At 41.9% G+C, this 20,627-nt stretch overlaps 1 protein-coding gene across 3 annotated transcripts in view; it reads left to right on the top strand.

Moving 5' to 3' along the window:
* The window catches only part of dock11 (dedicator of cytokinesis 11), a 56,892-nt gene that overhangs the window by 28,692 nt on the left and 7,573 nt on the right, over nucleotides 1-20,627 (top strand). For 2 of the 3 annotated variants that reach the window (XM_034615416.1, XM_034615414.1), the window contains exons 22-48: nucleotides 173-256; nucleotides 376-465; nucleotides 1,205-1,326; nucleotides 1,422-1,491; nucleotides 2,071-2,196; nucleotides 2,499-2,570; nucleotides 2,920-3,066; nucleotides 4,415-4,498; nucleotides 5,556-5,667; nucleotides 6,043-6,081; nucleotides 6,810-6,988; nucleotides 7,163-7,276; nucleotides 8,114-8,189; nucleotides 8,788-8,876; nucleotides 9,314-9,428; nucleotides 9,560-9,626; nucleotides 10,514-10,561; nucleotides 10,887-11,032; nucleotides 12,387-12,502; nucleotides 13,384-13,521; nucleotides 14,745-14,927; nucleotides 15,258-15,371; nucleotides 16,053-16,268; nucleotides 18,232-18,289; nucleotides 19,086-19,192; nucleotides 19,322-19,444; nucleotides 20,253-20,366. In XM_034615416.1, the coding sequence (XP_034471307.1) occupies nucleotides 173-256; nucleotides 376-465; nucleotides 1,205-1,326; nucleotides 1,422-1,491; nucleotides 2,071-2,196; nucleotides 2,499-2,570; nucleotides 2,920-3,066; nucleotides 4,415-4,498; nucleotides 5,556-5,667; nucleotides 6,043-6,081; nucleotides 6,810-6,988; nucleotides 7,163-7,276; nucleotides 8,114-8,189; nucleotides 8,788-8,876; nucleotides 9,314-9,428; nucleotides 9,560-9,626; nucleotides 10,514-10,561; nucleotides 10,887-11,032; nucleotides 12,387-12,502; nucleotides 13,384-13,521; nucleotides 14,745-14,927; nucleotides 15,258-15,371; nucleotides 16,053-16,268; nucleotides 18,232-18,289; nucleotides 19,086-19,192; nucleotides 19,322-19,444; nucleotides 20,253-20,366 (2,949 nt within the window). The remainder of the gene's footprint in view (nucleotides 1-172; nucleotides 257-375; nucleotides 466-1,204; nucleotides 1,327-1,421; nucleotides 1,492-2,070; nucleotides 2,197-2,498; nucleotides 2,571-2,919; nucleotides 3,067-4,414; nucleotides 4,499-5,555; nucleotides 5,668-6,042; nucleotides 6,082-6,809; nucleotides 6,989-7,162; nucleotides 7,277-8,113; nucleotides 8,190-8,787; nucleotides 8,877-9,313; nucleotides 9,429-9,559; nucleotides 9,627-10,513; nucleotides 10,562-10,886; nucleotides 11,033-12,386; nucleotides 12,503-13,383; nucleotides 13,522-14,744; nucleotides 14,928-15,257; nucleotides 15,372-16,052; nucleotides 16,269-18,231; nucleotides 18,290-19,085; nucleotides 19,193-19,321; nucleotides 19,445-20,252; nucleotides 20,367-20,627) is intronic. The other variant, XM_034615415.1, reaches the window with a different exon arrangement.

The raw sequence follows: 20,627 nt of genomic DNA, 5'->3' as shown, positions 1-20,627 counted from the left end.
TTAAACTATGAATTTATCTCCTTCACAACCAGAATCGGCTGACATTGACATATTGAGTAGTGCTATAGAAAAAACCTGGAGCTCTCTCTGAAAGCTAATGAATTCCCCTGATGAAATCTGATGCACTAAAACAAGTGCTCCAGCATGTTCTGACTTTTGCCTCTTTGAACAGTCCCAACCCGATATCAAGTGGGTGGAAAACGCCAAGTCGCTGTTCAAAGTGAGGACCCATGTAGCATCAACAATATATGCTCAGGTACAACATCGATTCTCCTTTTCTTTTACTCACATGTAAATTATGCATGAAGGCAGCTGGCGTAGATGGTGTCTGTGTGTGTGTGGATGACACTGATATTGTCCTGTTTCATCCAACAGGACCTGCATCTACACAAATTCTTCCAGCACTGCCAGCTGATGAGGACGACGTCAGAGGGCAACCAAGCAGAACTGATCAAATACCTGAAGGTGAGATGAGGAGGAGGGAACAGATTTCGCATTTTCCTTGTCTAACCGACCGTTCAAAGCGTTTTTAAAGTACACGTGACATTCACTCATTAACACGTTGTCAGAACCGGGCTCGTAAGGCAATGACAAAAATGGAAGGTGCTCCTTTTTTGGAGTCAAATGGAATGTATTAATCAAGAAAAAGTGAATCCATGTATCAGCAGGCTCGCGTGTGTAAAGTAAACTGAAACCTAAAAGCACATAGGCAGCTGCTCATAGAGAGAGAGAGAGAGAGAGAGAGAGAGAGAGAGAGAGAGAGAGAGAGAGAGAATGCCTGTAAAAGCCTGAGTCTTGGGCTACATCCACACTATTATGTTATTATTCTGCTAGACAGAGTTTTAGAGCCAGAGAAGTTGGGAATCGCTGCTGGCTCCATTGCTCCTCTTGACTCCTCTTGAAACCTCTGGGGCTGTGTTTTACTCTGAACAGGCAGATGTTATGAAAAAATGACGGAGAAACATATGGTCATGAAGTAGCCTTCGCTGATTCGTCAGGCTCTTGAGGAGCCCAAACAAACTGAATCTTCTGCTCATGTTGACTTAGTTATTCATTCATACCTCTTTAACGCAAACATTTGCGGGAATACGTGCCTTTTTAAAAACAGTTAAACCTGCGATTGCAAGTAGAGGATTTTACCTTTTTTTTTTTTTTTTTAAATCGTCACCATATTTTTTCTCTTGCTTCTTCCTCGTTCCCTCAGTGCCTGCACGCTATGGAGACCCATGTCATCGTCAACTTCCTACCGACAGTGCTGATGCAGCTGTTTGAGGAGCTCACAGCAGCCAATAAAGAAGCCCACGAGATTGCTGTCAACTCTCTGCGGTCAGTTGTCCACTCGTGTAAAATCTGGCGTGGCGTTCTATTTACTGCTGCTCACGATGTTCACAGTGAATCATTTCCCTGCTCTGTGCCTTCAGCGTGATCATACATATAGTCTCCCGGTGCCACGAGGAAGGACTGGAACACTACCTACGCTCTTTTGTAAAGGTAACATACCGGCACAGACACACACATTTTGTCCTTGCATTTGACATATAGCTGCTTTCAGACATGCGCTGAACTCCAGACAATCTCCTGAAATGATCCAGGGGGGCTGTGCGGATTAGGCTTTGGAAATTCTCACGAGTTTCACTGGCCAGCCCCCAGAACAAATTCTGAGTGAGCCCATGTGAAAAAGAGGCAGGAGATCCTCCAGAGGATTCACCATGAGTGACTGGGCGTGTTGATGACATTTCTAACATGGGACAGACACAAAACTGAAAAAAAAAGAATACAAATATCTCACGATGAAAGAGCGGTGCCATACATTTAGAAGACGTCAACGAAGACGTCAAGAAAGCTTATGGTGAGAAGGTCAGACGCCGGTGTTGACGTGAGAATCTCCTGCCGCGTTCTTCATGTGCAAAAGGCACACTCAGGGGAAAAGTCTGTGCCCAATTGTGTGGACGGAGATCATGTCTGAAAACGACTTTAGAGAGAGAATTAGTGAAACTGACACATTCCAGGTATTTTTTCTTTCAACTGCATCCTGTATGTGTTGATTATTTATTTTTGTTCTGCCCTCAGTTTGTGTTTGTGACCAACAACCCTGCCTCAGGAAACTCTGCGACCACACACGAGCTGCTCGCTACTGCAGTCACAGCCACCCTCAAGCAAACTGCGGATTTCAACACCAGCAATAAACTGCTCAAGGTGTGTGCCTCTGCATCAGGCTCCATCGCCCAATTAGTTGCAGTACCAACTCAGGACAGCAGATGGTACACTTGCCTATAAAAGGAGAAGTTTTCTCACTTCCACAGAAGATGTTTTGAAACACGTAGATGCTTGGACTGTATTTTTCAAGTGGGATTTCTGTCATATAGCTCATATTTTCCCCACCATCACCTCGGCTGTTTGCAGTAGATTTCACTTGATATTGTTCTTTCTGAGGTAGGCTGCATATTCTCAAACACCCATGAGTTGAACTCTAATCCTCATTTGTCCCCTTTCTGTAGTACTCGTGGTTCTTCTTCGAAACCATGGCCAAGTCCATGGCCCAGTATCTGCAAGAGGACAACCGCATGAAGGTCAGCATCAATTGGTTTCAAATTTGTTCTGTCTGTTTCTCACAGTTAAAATTGGGCACTGCATGTTCTTCAGGGCGACATGTTGTGTGGACTTTTTGTACCAAATGTGGATAAAAGAAGTCAGCACATATAAACAAACTGCACACAAGAAAGAACCGACAGTGACTCATTCAATCAATACCATATTTGACATGCTAACGTCAAAGTTCCTCTGAGTCAAATGCAACAATGTCAGATGTTGAGCAAAGCGATGGGTCTTGCTTTCCGCTGTAAACAAATTAAACTGTTTTTTTTTTAAAGATGATTACGTGATCCATCATCAGTTATTTTCCCCCGCCCGCCTCTTTAGATGCCACGGGCCCAGCGATTCCCCGACAGCTTCCACCAGGCGCTTCAGTCCCTGGTGCTGTCGGTCATGCCGCATATCACCATCCGCCACATGGAAATCCCGGAGGAAGCTCGCTGCATCAACCTGAGCCTGGCTAGTTTGATCAAGGTCTGAACTCCACATGCAAATTAAAGATTAGACCAAGTTCACCGAATGCACCTGAGGCTGTTCGATAGAGATGTACAATCAAATGTCTAAATCTAAAAATGAAGACTTTGTATCAAACTATCAAAGATGATGTTTCTTCAGAAGGTCCGATCTGATAGTTTCCGAATCTCAACTTTCACAATGCACATCATCTTCATACACGTCTCTTCAAGTGTCCTGGAAATGGTTAACACTGTATATCAATTCATCAATTAATACCTAATTATTAATTAATAATAAGTAATTATTCATAAGAAATTTGCATTCATAAATATTTTTACTAATTTATTTATTAATCTATAAATAAGCTAAATTACAAAGGATTTAATTATTTGCTATTTTTATTTTAGCAAGAAATAAAAAGAGGAATTGGAGAATAATTTACAAATGAAATATTCCGTTATTTTTCTCTCATTCATTTAAAAATCTCATGAAAAATCATAGAAATAGTCCAAATTACAAAACCACAAAAAAGGTAAATAAATACAGCATTTAAGATACAATGATAAATTCAGAAATCAAATAGTGGAATTTAAAAATCTATTTGAAAATGCAGTTTAAAAAGAGAAATAAACAACTGGAATTCCCAAATTGAATTTAAAATACAGATTTGAATCTGGCATTTGCAGTAAAAGGGTCATTTCCTTTCACATGAGCATTACAATTTCCCTTCTGCTTCTCCTTTTCCTGTTAGCTGTTCAATGTACTTAGTCAGTTTTCCGTGAACAAATGTGTTGTTGCCTGTTTTATTATACGATTAGTGATTCATTAATGAAATGCGTTATTGCTATTCCTCTGACGCGGGTGCTCCTCTGTACTCCCTATAATTACCTCTGCCAAGGAAGAATGTTTTAATTGGCCTGTGTTTTGTTATTCAGCAGCATTACATGAAAACTGCTGGACGGATTAACATGAAACTTGGTGGAAGGATGTGGTTTGGGTTAGGGAAGAACTCGTGTGTGATCAGGGGGCGAATCCAGGATATTACATTCGTTAACATTGCGAGAGTTTCCTTGTTTACTGAGAGCCTAATTTGTGGCTCTTTATTAAAATGTGAGTGTGTGAAATTTGGTGTAGATCCAAATAAAAATCTGGATCAAGTGAATATAAATGTGGTTTCGTAAAGGCACCGTTGGGCCTTGGTGGATGTATGCATTCTACCGGGTGACATCACTTAATTGTTCTGCTTTTCATCTCTGCTCCAGAAAACAACAGCTCTATTGTTACTTGATTGTCTCAGACTTAAAAAATGTGTCTGCTGCGTACACATGTGAACCATGTGTGCTGACTGAGCTTGTTCTCTCCTCAGAGGTGCCTGACCTTCATGAACAGGGGCTTTGCCTTCGGCCTCATCAACCACTACATGCGTCATTTCAGTCTCAAAGATCCAAAGGTACGTGCCCTGACTCAGTGGCCCAGTGCACAAAAGACGGTGGGAAAAATGTTCTTTAGGTGTAACTTGTAAAGCGATTAGTATAGGAATACTGTGAGTATGAAGGGGCAGAGCCATTAGTAAATGGAAAATAATAATAAGTAAAATATCTTCAGCTGATTGGGTGCTTAGGTATGACATAGGTCCATATCAGTATGAAAATAAAATGCAATCCTCACATTTGCCAGATGAGTTCCTTGTGTAACTGCTTGCAGACATGCATCAGACTCTGGATAATCTCCTGATAATCTCCTGTGAGAACACAGCAGGAGATGTTGATGATGTTTCTAACAGGCAACGGAGGCAAAAAGGAAAATGACAAACTGAAAACAAATGTCAAGTTGAAAGAGCGGTGCCATACACCGGGGGCCGACGCTGGTGTCGATGTGCTGTTAACAAAACACGTGATCCTGCAGAGGAAGTAATGCATAACTTCCTGCCTCCTGCATGCTGCGTCACCCCTCACATATACGCTCCGGAGATTTGTGTTGTTGTGAGCGCGTCTGGCCAGACGATCTCCTGCTGCGTTCTTCATCTGTGAAAGGCGAACTCCAGAGAAAGCCCAGACCCAATTTCAAAGACATTCTTCAGAGTTTGTCTGAAAACAGCTTGTGTCCTCATTGAGTTATTTGAGTCTGTTAATAGAAACTTATGCTTAAAATTCCTCAGCAGAGCATGAAAGGTGGGGCTACATGTGGCTTACACTTCTCCATCTTGGAAGCTTAAGCCAAATTCTGGATGCATCATTATATCATATTCCACCTGAAGCTTTTTCAGTTTTGCATTACTCGAGCTGCAGCAATGTGGAGCGTCCTCCTAGCGTATCGCTGGTTGGGTTAAGGCGCCGCAGGCACATTTGACTAACAGATGTACCAATGAACCACACTCTGTGCCAAGTTTTGTTTTGACAAGGTCTGTCAGTCAACGTTGAGGATTGTATTTATTTAGCCTTTAGACAGAAATGTATGTACTTGCACCTGGGGAGGAAAAAGCTCATGCACGTGTATTTGCAAAACAGGTGCTGACTGAAATGAAATTTGACTTCCTGATGACAGTCTGCAACCACGAGCACTTCATCCCCCTCAACCTGCCCATGGCTTTCGGGCGCACCAAGCTGCAGAGGGTCCAAGGTGAGACTCCTCTTACACCAGACGCGTACTAGCATCGCTCTCACATGACCCCAGACCCCGTCACTGACCTTGTTCTGACCTGCACCCACCACCACTGGTCCCGTCTATCACCCGGCTTGATTGTGGGCCCTTCGTATTCACAAGTTTACTATCAAGCAGGCGGCGAAAAAACACACCTGACATGTGTCCTGACTCTGATCTGTACCTGCTCAACCAGTTTATCCAACATTCGTTCCGCAACCAAGTGCAGAACAAACATTTGTGTTGTTGTGATAAATGCTGCATGTGTTGACAGTTTTACCCCTACTTTATTTTCACGTCCTCCCCTTCCCTCTCTGTTTTTTTTTTTGTTTGTGTGTTTTTGCTTATGATCAGATTTTATTCCGTATGCGACGGAGCTTTTTGGCCCTGTAGGTAGGTGATGCTCACCCAACCGTTCCATGTTTGCTACCGTACGCAAACCCCCTCGCACGTGAACGCTCCTTGTTCTGACCTGCACTAACTTGCCATCCTGTCAGCCTCTGTTTCACAAAAGCTTCAGAGCCACGCCAGCTCGAGGCAGAGGCCTTCATGTGCTTGAGCCTGTGTTTTGTAGATGGGAGGAGCTTGGCTGTTGTGGGAAAGGACACTCTGAATGCTTGATAGTCTGTATTAGTAAACTCTAGGCAGGAAGCTGCATTTCTCTCTCTCTCTCTCTCTCACTGCTTGTGTTTTCTCTCTGAAAGGAGGTTACTCTGGGCTACGTCCTTATTTCAGTTCAGACCGAATGTCTATGATTCCTCTTGAATTATTGCTCTTTCCTGATTTGCTGATACAAATGAAAGATTTCTGCATTACATAACACGTCTATATGTGTATGCAATGTTTGGTGTGGAAACGGTATGAATGTCTTATGTGCGTTTGTGGGTATTCTGCATACATATTGCAACTTGTTCTATTGAATGAACATCACATTCATATTCTTTTTAAAACCTGAGTTAATGGTCTTGATAATTTATGTTCAGTCTTCTGTATAAGTAAGTAAACGATTGCATGTACGTACCATATTTCACAAGGCACATTGTGTTTATTAGATTACAGAATGAGGAGATTTCTCCCAGCCCATATTGACCTATTGTATTTCCTGTTTGGCACGACATCAGAGCAGAGTCTGGAGTTCAGCCTGACAGAGGACTACTGCCGCAACCACTTCCTGGTGGGCCTGCTACTGCGAGAAGTGGCCGAGGCCGTGCAGCAGGGCCCCGAGGTCAGACAACTGGCCGTGAGCGTTCTCAAGAACCTGCTCATCAAACACGCCATGGATGACCGCTACACGTTCAAGGTGAAGGAGGGTGGAGCGTGATGATGAGGCTAAGAATAGACGAGTAAAACAAAGAAATCCCACCACCCCTAAATGCTTTGTTTATTATTAAAAAACGATTACAACATGACCAAAATGGATTTCAGTGCATTTATATAAACAATAAAACTCATCTAGTTGTGTCTAATGTTTCAGAACCAGCAGGCCCGGATCTGCTTGCTCTACCTGCCGCTGTTTGAGCTGCTCTACCAGAACTTGAAGCAGTTGTCCGCCCAACCTTACACCTCAAGCCCCGTTCTTGGCCTCAATGTGAGTCCCTTGGCGACCCTGGACCACCACAGCGGGGTTATAGTGTGCTCTTTTGTTATCTGACTCCCTTTAACATCTATCAAGAATACGATTAAATCCCAGAAGTGGCTCTTCATCAGGTGAGGAGGAACCTTTCATAGCACCTTTCAGGTACAGAGGGACGTTCGATCATCTGGACATGACAGAGACGATTTTAGCTCCAAACGTTGTACCTTCCACAATTTAATGAAGAAGCAGATGACAGCATTGATACAGAATTGATATTAGCAGTTTATTGTTTCGGTTTCTGGACTCTGCACCTGGAAAGGGCGGAAAATCTGTGTGTTTGTGTACGTGTGGTTCCGGTATTCCTGATGTTATGGGGACCTAAATCTGTTTGCGCAGTCGGTTTATGCAGACTTGTCTTCCTTATGTGTAGGTGTGTGTGTGTGTACTTGTTACCTCTTTAGGACCTTTTCCAGTATCCCTTCATGGGGACAAAAAACAGATGAGGCTATATGTAATTCCTGAAGTCCTGGTTATTGTTAGTGGTAAGGTGTGAAATGGGTAGGTTAAGGTTAGCGACAAGGTTTTTGGTTAAACTGTCCACAATTAAGTCAATGCAAAGTCCTAATAAAGACAACTGCACAAACCTCTCTGTGTTATAATGCAAACTTCAAATGGTATCGATCAGAAGGTGCAGCTGTTTAGTCTGTACCCATATATACTGAATTGCATCTTGAATTGCATTTTAGCATTCTTCCAGCTGACTAAAATCTAAGATGGTGTTCAGTATTTAACAGTTTACATCATAACAGCAACATACTTTTCAATTCCTCCATCTTGTGGTCGTTCCAGGGCTCCAGAGACGACCTTATATCCACCAGTTCCACCGACAGCAGGAGAATCAGCACTGCGATTGAGAGAGACCACGGTTAGTTGAGAACGGCAGATACTGCACAATACACATTGTACCCGGGCTTCTTCCTGTTTATACATCATCCATTATCCTCACTCACCGCAGAGACCTTTTGCTGCAGCGGATTTTATGCAAAACACAACTGTAACACAACGGTAGCACTCTGTCTGAAAGCAGCTGTGTGCTCTACTGTTCATTTCTTTTCGGGATTCGTCACCACACATGCCACAGACCCTCCCTGAGGCTGCCTGGTCTATGATGTTACAAACATTATGGTTTGTATAACATTTGCATTTAATGATGTTATGGAAAGTGCTGCAATAACAATGGCAAAACACAATAAGAAAGTGCAACTGACACTAGTATTATCTCTTCAAAATTTGACTTCTATAATGTCTGCAGTAGCTTGTCACCAGATAAGATGCAGATTAGACTTTGCCGTTATTTTGTTAGGAAAATTCCTTCTGTATTTTAACCATTTATTGTGTTTATGAGAGAAGCAGCCTGTTCCCCAAATTTACGATTGTACCGCCAACAAGTTTGTGAGGTGTTTGTATATTTTATTGTGCTGCTTTCAGCTGATATAAATAACACTGCACTCTGTTGGCTGCAGGTCTCCTGGCTCTGAACGGCCATGTTGTGAGGAGAGAGGACTCCAGGTGCTCTCTGTTTATGGACTCGGGGACACCAGACAGCATTGAGGTTAGAAAGTCTCACACTAGCACCAACCTACGGTTAAACACTTCTTGTATCTGCAGCCCAGCACACATAGTTCAGACCTGGTATTGACATGTGGCCACATTCTATTCACTGTGTGAACAGAAATGCATCCTGGGTCACATATGAAGGACCACCCACTCAGCTGATGTCTTCAGCGTTTCCAAACTTTAAAAGTTTGGAAATGCTGAAGTATTGTGCATGGACGCCATTATCCATAGCAGAGTTGATGTATTTTTAAACGAAAATGTAGAAATATGGATGTAAGCTTCAGAGGACACTTACCAAGGCCCAACAGACCCTTAAATTCAATCAAACTGCACCAAACTTTACACTCATAGACATCAGTTCCCTCAATATACCTGTAGATTCTGTGTCTGTGTTTAAATTTTGATATTTGTTGATCTTTGTCAACGCTGCAGAGACGTGGCTCCACCATGAGCAGCAGCCCAATGCCTCCCGTCGGCCGACTTGGACAGTACGAGATCCGAGGCCTCCTGCTCTCCTTCCTACACATCGTCAAGACCCTGTCCGAGGGTCAGTGATAATCCACACCCACGCTGCACAATCAGGCCTAAACAGCAACTGTTTATTCCAAGTTGACTACAGTGAGTTATGTCAGTAGATGCAACAACATGCATCAAAGAGTTTGTCGTTTTTTTCCACAGACACGCTCATGGCCTACTGGAATAAAGTCAGTCCGCAGGACATCATGAACTACCTCAGTCTGCTAGAGTGAGTAGTGTTTTAAGGAAACTATTGTTAATCACATACTAGCCCATTGTAATAAAGTTATATGAGATCCTGATTAAGTTTTTGTCATAAAATTCCTCATGTTCATGCCAACACTCTTTCCTTGGCTGTTATTTGAGAGATTTATGATACTGACATCATGCTGACATAATAATGGTGGTTTGCACTGTGAGTGGAGGAACAAAAACAAAAATATCTACTGAAAAAGACAAGGCTCCAAAAACGGATACCATTCCTCAGACTCTGCAGTAATTCCACATTGTTTATTGACCAAAACATCCATTAACTGAAAAACAAACATAAACCAGAATAGCACTTAGTAGAGTGCAAACCTCGGCAGAGGCCCAGTAGTCTCCTCAAATTCAATCAAGATGCATCAAATTCACAGACTCAGATATTAGTTCCCTTAATATGTAAGTTTTTTCATCAAGATCCAGGAATCCCTCCCTGTGAGGTTTGGTAAAAACGCCCTATCTCACAATGTTTCTTTGAATTATTCTTTATTGTTTCCATAAGAAATAAACCAACATCAACAGATATGGCTTAGTCTACTTGAAAAACACAAAGTAAAATAAAGGATGTGCAGCATAACGGAAGTCGAAGTATTGCAAAAACAGAACAAACTAACAAAAAACGTCTTTATATACATTCATACGTGCACACACGTAAGACACATTTAGAAACAAGTGAACAAAACATATAAAAAGTATAAATATGAATAAAATACAAGTTAGTGGGTGTTGGCGGGTTTTTTTCACCAGTGCAAAAGGGACTAAACAAACAAACACTGCTGAAAACATAACCTCCTTTGTGTAGGTAATCAATCCACACTTTCCCTGCTCCGGCTAATATTTGAACTTTCCCTGCAGGACATGCCTGGTTCAGTTTCGTTACATTGGAAAAAGAAACATTGGCAGGTAAGTCTGGAAAGCCGACAGCACATTTTGTCTTTCCTGTCATACCCGCCTTATCTGTGAAAAACTGTAAACCCCATTAAATTCGATTAACCTCAGAAGAAGCATTATTCTAAGTTGTAGGATCTCATAGAAATCATTACATCTCCTACTGTTTCTGGAGGAAGGACATTGTATGTTTGGTTAATGTCTCATAAATTATGAGTGTGTATTTCATGTTAATAATTAATATAACTTGATATCTGCAGCTGGGTTATTAAGTGTATTAAGTGTTCCTTTCTGAAAAAAAAAATGCACTCTGTGTTTCTGTGGTCTGTTTTTTATGTAGGAGTCAGGAAGTTTGTGTGCCGAAGCTATTCTCCTCGGACAGGAAGTCTCAGACAATGCCGGCCATGCGCTGCAATCGTGCCAGTCTCATGCAGACGAAGATGCACCAGTTCAGCACCATGGAAGCCTCCTTCACTCTCAATATAGGTAACCACAAGCACACATTATAAGAACATGTCTTTTATGTTCACGTTTCTTTTAAATACGTCTGTTTGGATGTGACATGCTCTGTTTTTAATGAACCTTTTGTAGCACTTTTTGCACATGTAAGCAAAAACTACTTTCTGCTTTGACAAAGGTAGACAATTCAATATTTCTATTTCAAAACTTAAAGCAAAACTTGACCTTCTGGGTTTATTTTCAGAAAAGTATACAAGTTATATGTATTTTGTCTTTTTTGGTTTATAGATTTTTTCCAGGAAACCTGATCCAGGAAGAAATCAAACAATTATTGGACCAGTAAACTTAGCAAACTTTCCATAGACAAACACAGAAGTACAGAAATCAAATGAATGCAGATTTTTTATCCATCTAATATTTCCAGAATTCTGTCTCTGTATGTGGTTCACATATATCAAGAAACAATCATCTCATTGGCTTCACACATGGTATGAATATTGTTTAGGGCCCAGGAAAAAAGGCAGCTAAAAGGAAACTAAGAGTTGATTAAAGAATATAAAATAAAAAATGTACAGTCGAAGAGTGGAAAAGTGGTTTCTACTTCATGCAGGACCAAACACGACTTGTTTCAACATTCAATGAGGTTTGAAGCTGACAGCTGGATTTTGGGAGACGAGGTGAAGAGTCTCTATTGCAAAGTTAATCTCACATAGCAAGACTTCACACCTTCGGAGGTCTGTAGAAAAGAAATGTTGTAATGCCCGGAACAAATAAAACTCGACAGAGGGCCAGCACCAGTTTGTAGATGAGTGGAAATTTGCCAGAAATGCAGGTCCTGGTTGTAGTTTCTGTAGGAGTGGCTGCCTCGGGCACTCCTGGAATTATAACGCTTGATTGCCTCTCTGAGCTTGTTGTAATAGATAATTGACTGTGCCAGGTTAATGCAAACATACCATCCTTAAATACACAGAGAAACATTGACCAATACATTCAGCCTTCAACTTGTTTGCAAGGGTAATTACTTTGCTGAAGAAACGCGACTCTAATGTGACTGTAGATCTCCAAGTAAACAAAGGATTTAGGCCACTGTCGAACTTGACTGGTACCTTAATCTCTTTGTCTTTCCTAATACTATTTTGCCGTTTACTTTCAGGAGCTTGCCTGGTGTTCAACAGTGTTGAATTGTTTTCTGTCTCGTTGTAATGTGAAGCGGCAAGCGCATCACATGTTCACGACGGAAAATATGACGGGTGCAAGAGGTTCTGGATTTGCATAAAAGAGTCACAAAACAAGCTTTGTCTACAAGGAAGTGAGAGGTGTATATTTGCAAATATTAAAAACAGGATTTGTTTTTTGTGTGTGTGTGCGCGTGTTATTGTAGGGACGGGACCGTCGGAAGCAGAAATCCACCATCATGCTCTGCTAGAGGGCAACATCTCCACTGAGGTCTGCCTGAGTGTCCTGGATGTCCTGTCTCTCTTTACACAGTGCTTCAAGGTCAATACACACACACACACACACACACACACAGGTCTGAGATATTCAAGTGAATGGGAAAGTTGTTTCTGCCTGTTGGAGCTCACTGACTCAAATATGACTAAAATAGGTTTGGCTTAATTCGTGTGTATCAGAGAACAAAAATTCATGCCCAAACCTGAAAAGACCAGCAAATGTTCTCCCCGACACGGACCTGTCTATCATTTGAAGGCTGGGACCAGGACCTGTGCCGAACCCAGAAACGCTGGACCCGAATCCGGCCGGGAGACACAGAAGCAATCGGCACCAATTGCAAATCTGTTAACTTCAAATATATAAAGCATTAAAAACCAAAAACGTACCTTCTGAAACGTTAGCAGCCTTCTTCCCTGTGCCTGGCTGTGACGCATGTAATCCATCCTCCAAGAAAGTTCCTAACACTCACCCAGGTTTCTGTTATTCCTCTCTTGCCGATTGAAATAACAACATGGCTAACCTAGTCCACTCATGATTTAAAATCTGTCTGATGGCTGACAAACGCAACTGGTTTACAATCAGCGCGGTAATAAAGATTGCTTGGACTATTTTCCTTTTTACAATAACACGCTCTGGCCAGGTCTTCACTCATTCGTTACACATACTGTTAAACAGACCTGGAACCCGAGGTGGACCCAACTGGTTGTGTAAAACCTAGTTCAAACCCGTACAAGTCCCAGGTTGAGTCCAGGGTCCTACGGTTCTGGTGGACCAGTGAAGGCGTAGTACATATTGTGTATTTTAGAACATAGGACAAGATGGTGAATGTCCCTTGTATGTTATACTAGTATGTAGGCATGAAGTGTGTACAGGGAATAATGTAACACAATGTGTTTGAATAATAAAAGCGTGTTTGTGTGTGTCAGACCCAGCTACTGGACAGCGAAGGTCACAACCCCCTGATGAAGAAAGTGTTTGACATTTACCTGACCTTCCTCAAAGTTGGCCAGTCAGACGCTGCCCTCAGACACGTGTTTGCGGCGCTGAGAGCTTTCATTAACAAGGTAAGAAGTGGAGTTGTTTGACACAGTCTACAACATTTTCCTGCTGCATGCTGTCACACATGTTTTCCCACATGTTCTCTTTTCTTTCTCACTCTATGAAAAAGATCCAAAACACAGAAAAATGGAGGAAGTGTAAAATAAACATTTGTTTTCCTGTGATTGTTGACATCGCGGCTGCCTGCTTTTTATGTTCACGCTTTGAATCATTACTCTTACTCGCACCGTATTTTTGGTTTTATTTATACCTTCATTGAGGAAGTAGATGCAATCTCCAACAAGCCTCGATCTCAGACTATCGAGGGAACTCAAACTTTCCAAGGGACGGAGCCACGCATTTCCCTTTGCTCCACTCTGAGAAGAAATCAGCTGTTTGTGTGATGAATCATAGGATAGCAGCAGAGCACACTCTGTTCTGGCATGTATTTTTGTTCCTCTTACAGTAAGAGAGTGAGAGACTGGCTTCTGTCACAGCACTGACAGTAAACAAATCTCTGTAGTAAAGAACTCAACTGTTGCCAAATGCAAAAAAATGTGGTTCATTGAGGTACCAGGCAGAATATAAAAAACGAGTTCACCCAAGTTCTTTGTTATAAAAGTCTACAACTAAATATGACTGGGGATATTTGACCTATAAGACCAAAACAACAATGACTTGATTGTACTAAATTTAGATTGGCACTCCTTCGCAGAGGCCCCACAAAACAAAACAAACACTGGCTGAGATAATCATTTTGAAATGGCTGTTGTTTTCTGGAGCAGAGATAAAAATCAAACCTAGAATCGCACTCTGAGCGCATATGTCCTCCAGCAGTCCCCTTTTGAAACCACATTTTAAATAGTTTTATCCAGATTTTTATTTGGATGTGCGCCAATTTTTTTGCACTCTTAGATATCAGTCCCATGAATGTGCCTGTTTGGTTAATTAAAACCATGAAAATGTTGAAAAACTTCTTGCAATATTAATTATATATATATTTCTTCTTTCCTGACCCATAATGCATCTGTACCCTGTTTACACAAGACAGTAAAATCAAAAAGCCAAAATTAAACATTTAATTCTCAAGGTACAAATAATAGATTGAGGGTTAATTTTTTATTTGGGTCACATCTTCTGGCTCACGGCCATTTTCCTGCTGTCTTCCCGTCATACTTAACAGTATTTTCTAATCCCATTACCTTCTCCAAGAAGTATGTTTAGCACACTAACCTGTTGTCTTGTTCAGTTCCCATCAGTGCTGTTCAAGGGCCGCGTGACGCTGTGCGAGGCGCTGTGCTGCGAGGTGCTCAAGTGCTGCGTCTCCAAATTGGGGTCCCTGCGGGCCGAGGCGTCTGCCCTGCTCTACCTGCTGATGAGGAACAACTACGAGTACACAAAGAGGAAGACCTTCCTGCGCACACACCTGCAGGTAAAGTGGTGAAACACACTCCACTCTCCGGGTTTTCCATAATCTCTTCTGCAGCCTGATGTTCACCTTTGACCTTTGGCACACAAACACACACACACACCTGAGTACTTAAGTTACTATTATGACAGAGGTGAAGAATGAAAAGAGGCTGTTGACACTGTTTTAAACACAGATGGCCTGCTAAGTTTAAGAATTTCTGGCTCCTCTACATACACAGGACTAGAATGCTGTCCAAGTTTCCAGTGTTCCTCACTGGACTCATGTATGCTTCTCCTCTCTCTTCACCCCTGCACTGGATCTATTGTCCCATTTGCTCCTTTTCCTCTCCAGATTATCATCGCAGTAAGCCAGTTGATCTCCGACGTGGCACTGACTGGCAGTTCGCGCTTCCAGGAGTCTCTCTCCATCATCAACAACTTTGCAAACAGTGACAAGGCCATGAAGGTATTGCACAAGAAAATGAGTGTTCCCCTGGCAGCTCTGAATCTATATAATCTTCCCCTGGATACGAACTCTGCTCCTGATTTGAGATTAAACTGTTGTTATGACTGTAAACATGAGGCATTTTTTTCACAGTTGAACTGATGCACAAGAAAAGACAAGATCATTGTCCCTGAATTTCTCAGATTAGATTACTGATAATATGACATGCGTTTGGATTATCTGATTCTTCAGAGCTGCCTTGAGACCAAAACTGCAGGAATGATTATCACCATATGATTTACATAGTCACCTCTAGCTATGCATGATAAAATAAGCAACAAATTAAAATGTATGCTCATGCGAGGAGGACGATGTTTCTGTTCCATTATAATTCTAATAACTGTATTTGTTATTTATAAATTATTCCTAATGATGTAATACAAATACAAAATCAAAGTGAGCAGTTAAAATAATAGAACATCATTTTAAAGTAATGGCAAAGAAAAAGGATAAAAGAAACTAGCAAAAAACTATCAAGTGAAAGTACAAACAATGTCAAAGCACATGGCATAAGACACAAGACATTCAAAAATTGCACATAAAGAACAAAAATTTGAAGAACAGGACCCTGCGTGCATTTGTCTCATAGATCTGATGATGTTTTTTCACATTTTTGTGTGTGCTCGTCTGTGCGTGACCCAGTCCACAGCATTCCCCTCGGAAGTGAAGGGTCTCACCAAGCGGATCCGTACGGTGCTGATGGCCACGGCCCAGATGAGGGAGCACGAGAGGGACCCGGAGATGCTGCTGGACCTCCAGTACAGTCTGGCCCGGTCTTACGCCAGCACCCCCGAACTGAGGCGGACGTGGCTGGACAGCATGGCCCGAGCACACCTCAAGAACGGAGATCTCTCTGAGGTATCAAGACATTTACAAATATCTGTTTACTTAGGGTCACGTGTTTAACTATCAGTCTCCTTATCTTTTCTTGTTTGTTTTCGAGTCGTCCATCCATCAGTCCCACTCTTTTGAACATGATATCTCAATTACATAAATGGATAAAATAGAGCCATAAAATAAACAAACATCTAGTATTGTTAAATAAAAAAAAAATTGGTTTGCAAGAGTTTTAGTTTTGAAGAAAATTAAAAGAGAATGCTATTTTAAACTTAGAATTTGACACGGTTTTCATTTTATTTTGATGATGCTGCAGCAAGAGTTTACTTCTAGCTACTTGGAAATAAACATTGGCTTTTTCCTCCAGTTTCAGTGTAAACAAGAGGCTGACATTGTTTATGTCATTATCGTAAGATAATTATACTCTACTACTACGCTTTATTTTGATTGTTTTAACAATGTCATTCAAAGGGGGACTGTTTTTGCTCTTCTCTGTAGAGGGGTCAAAGGTCGAGGTTGACGCAGGGCTGGAAACCGGATGGTCCACTCCGATTATACTGTTAGCCGGAGTTCAAGTCCGTTTATCTATTTAATCTGTTTTTAATGCGAGGCTAAGAGCACTTTTCACAAACAGGAAATACAAGATGACAGAGAAGGAAAGCCAGCTCAAATAGCCTAAAACTATTTAGTTTATTTCTTGTAATTTTCCAGTTCAATTTAATATATTTTTGTTTTATATTATGTTTTATTCTATAGAAAACTTAAAGGGGACATTGTATGCCCATTTTACCACAAGTTGATATGGTTCCTTGGGGTCTTAATGAAATGTCTGTAACATACTTTGGTCAAAATACCACAAGGATCATATAAAACAGCACCCTTTTTACCCTGTCTAAAACAGCCCTCCACAGAGTGACCTGTTTTGAGTGCCTGTTCCTTTAAATGCTAATGAGCCAGCTCCCCCCTCCCCCCTCTCCCCCCATGATTTTAAACGTTATAAATTACATATTTTATATGATATAAATTATCAAATATGCATCCCATACTTTGTATTCCCCTTCTGTTGTCCTGGAGTTTTAATTTTCCCAATCACATAATTAAATGTCCCCCTCTGCCCATCCACTACAAGCACACAAGCAGATAGACAGAGAGAGAAAGAGAGGTGGGGGGGGGGGGGGGGGGGGGGGGCTATGAAGACCATCATTTACCCCCGAACCCCGACATTCAACGGGTACAACAACAAGCGGAGAAAGCAGAATCGTGGACTGACCAGCGCGGAGAAATGCGCGTCCCGTGTGAACAGCCAGGCGGCTGCGCGCTTGGGAACGGCGCTGCGCTGTTGTAAACCCGGTGTAACGAGTGTGGGGGGGGTGGGGGGGATGAGGTGGGGGGTGGGCCAAGGCCATGTAGGGAGACTTCCAGTGTATTGTGACGACACAATACACAGGAAGCTCATTCCAGTCACTCAAGCATGACGTTTCTGACTTAGAGGAACCATAACAAAACGCGCGAGTGTTTTTTTTCCAGAGTTTTGGGGTTGGTAGACATGCCAGATACCCACATTAACGTGTAGAAGCACTAACAAAGTGGAATTTTCATGATATGTCCCCTTTAAGTAAACACATCTTTTCTCCCAGTAAATTGAAAGGGACTCGGTCCTAAAAACAGGATTTATTCACCAAACAGATGATAGTCTCTCTGTCACTCATTGAAAATGGAGACACAATTAGATGTGTATCCGTAAAGAATAAAAGAAACAACTTCATGAGTAAAAACAGGTCAATTACTTATTTTCTACTTGGCAGCTCTCAGGTCCCACTAGTACGTGTTGTTGCTACACGTGTGATAAGCTGCCAGTTTAATGTAGGGCGCGGCTGCTAGATGTGATTTTACAGTTGAGTCACACACAGTAAATACTTTGGATGCGTCACACTCATTGCAATATTTGCTGTAGAAACTTTGACTAAAAAAGTTTTCTTTGCAGGCAGCTATGTGCTACGTTCATGTGGCCGCACTGGTTGCAGAATACCTGCACAGGAAAAGTAAGTCCCCTCGTTCCAACACACACACACACACAAAGCTTTAGCTCTATTTATGGTGTCCACTTATACTGTATTTAAGCTCCAAGCGGTGTGTATAGTATTAATGAAGGTCACTGGTTGAGCCATTAAAGCAGAATACAGAGGAATGAGTTAAGGAAAGGGTTTGCCGAAGGAGGTTAAGTAACTTTGTCTTTGTGGGGGGGTGATGAGTGTGCAATCAGCCACACAATAACTTTCACCACCACAGATACTTAGTCAGACTTCCTAGAGCTACTTCCCTTTGTTAGATGGATACTGAAACAAAGCCACACCTTGTTTTTTTTTTACACATGATCATTTTCATGTAATGCAAAACATGCTGCTAGTTAAACAAATGTGAAGTGGTGTTCATGTCTGAACAATGGACAAAGATAGTTTGTGAGGCGCAACAGTTGTCCGCTAAATAAAAGGTCTGTGGTTCGATTCCTGGCTCCTCCAATTGATGTGTCTTTATACTGATTACCCTATGTGCCCCTAATGGTTGTTCATTGAACAACAATCTCTCAAAAACTTGTTTGCCGTCCAGACCAGAGACAGCAGCGTATACTGTATCTACACAGTGCATCCGCGTTCACACATAATCCTCTTTCTCATGATTCCTTCCGGCCACATATCACACCTTCAGCTGTGCAGAACCAGTTTTTTTAGAGCCAGTTGCTGAGACACTGCTCTTGTTGTGACCTCAAAATTTACAGTGAAATATAATCATTTTTCCTTTTCACATCTAAATACTTGCTTTTTGCCGTTCGTTCGTCAGAGTTGTTCCCCAGTGGTCTTGCAGCTTTTAAGAGGATCACCGTAAATATCGAAGAGGAAGCCGCCATGAAGGAAGACACAGGAATGCAAGACGTTTATTACACGGAGGTACACATTTTCTTTTTTGCATAAGACATTCTAAAGTGGAGTGGACTTCTTTGATCACATTCATAACTTTTTGCTTATTTTTTAATACGATGGTAACTTTACACAAATTCCACGTTTTGCATCTTTCAGGAAGTCTTGGTGGAACACCTGGAGGTCTGCGTGGAGGCGCTGTGGAAAGCCGAACGCTACGAGCTGATCACGCACATCGCCAAACTTGTCATCCCCATTTATGAGAAGCGTCACGAGTACGAGGTACCGTGGCAACGTCCCTACAATCACACAGACATCACACACAAACATGCACCTGATGTTTCTCGCCTGTCTTTGTAAAGGGATCCATCAACATCCTCGCGCCTGTTGGGGTCAAGTAATCATATAAGTTTTGTTTAGTTTCGTCGACTTGTACTGACAGGATTGTCAAGATGCTGATTTCACGCCCCATGAAAGCAGCCACTTGCACATCACCAACACAGAGATCTTATAAAACAGAGTATTGGGTTTCACTTTCTCACCTGTTGGGAATGCAGAAGTGGCATCATTCCATCCACTCAACAGTTTCCTCTCCCTCCTTCACCTGTCCATCTCTCTGTTCACACTGCCAGTCTATCACAGGGCTTGTAGACAGGCAGGGACACTCACATTCTTGTCAATAAGTGTTTATTGACATATACACCCACACAGATCGCATGCAAACCCGTATGGAACTAACCCCAGGAAATTCCTGCAGTGACACAATGGCGCTCAACACTGAGCCCTTGATAAACTGCTCTGTGTCACGACACCTTTAACTCCATCTGTTTCTTTGCTCATACCTTAACTTTGACAGACCAATGTGAAACTGCCTGTGACAGCTTGAAGTCTCTGTATCTTGATTTGCGTGCATTTTGCTCTCATGTTCAAGGTCCAACGAGTAAACTGTACACGTGGGTGTCACAGTGTCAGATATTTTACAGTGTCACATGGATATGAACACAGAAAAAATGTTTTATTTCTTGTATTTCACAAAGTTTGTTGGGATGCCACATGGGCCAAATCTGATCCCATGTCTCCTCTTTACCAGAAACTAAGCCGACTGTACGACACTCTGCACAGAGCCTACAATAAGATCATGGAGGTGATACAATCAGGCCGCAGGCTGCTTGGGACGTACTTCAGAGTGGCTTTTTATGGACAGGTGAGGCCATCAAGCACCTTAAAGGGCTCTATCGATATATCCATCCATCCATCCATCCAATTTGTTTAAAGAGTTTTAAACATTTGCTTTTCAGTTTAAATCATTTATTTAGATCATTTAAAATGCCAAGAAAATCTCCCAAATTGTGGAAAACTTAGTTGCTGGACTTGCAGAGGGTAAAGTCTAAGGACCAAGAAACTCCCATGTGCTTCCAGCTACTTCTCACTCAGGACATGATGTATGTGTTGTATTGTTAGCCTC

Source organism: Hippoglossus hippoglossus, chromosome 18 (genome assembly GCF_009819705.1).
Source record: "Hippoglossus hippoglossus isolate fHipHip1 chromosome 18, fHipHip1.pri, whole genome shotgun sequence".
NCBI classification, from domain to species: Eukaryota; Metazoa; Chordata; class Actinopteri; order Pleuronectiformes; family Pleuronectidae; genus Hippoglossus; species Hippoglossus hippoglossus.
Note: the sequence above shows the minus strand (reverse complement) of the source record. Positions and strands in the feature narration are given on the sequence as shown.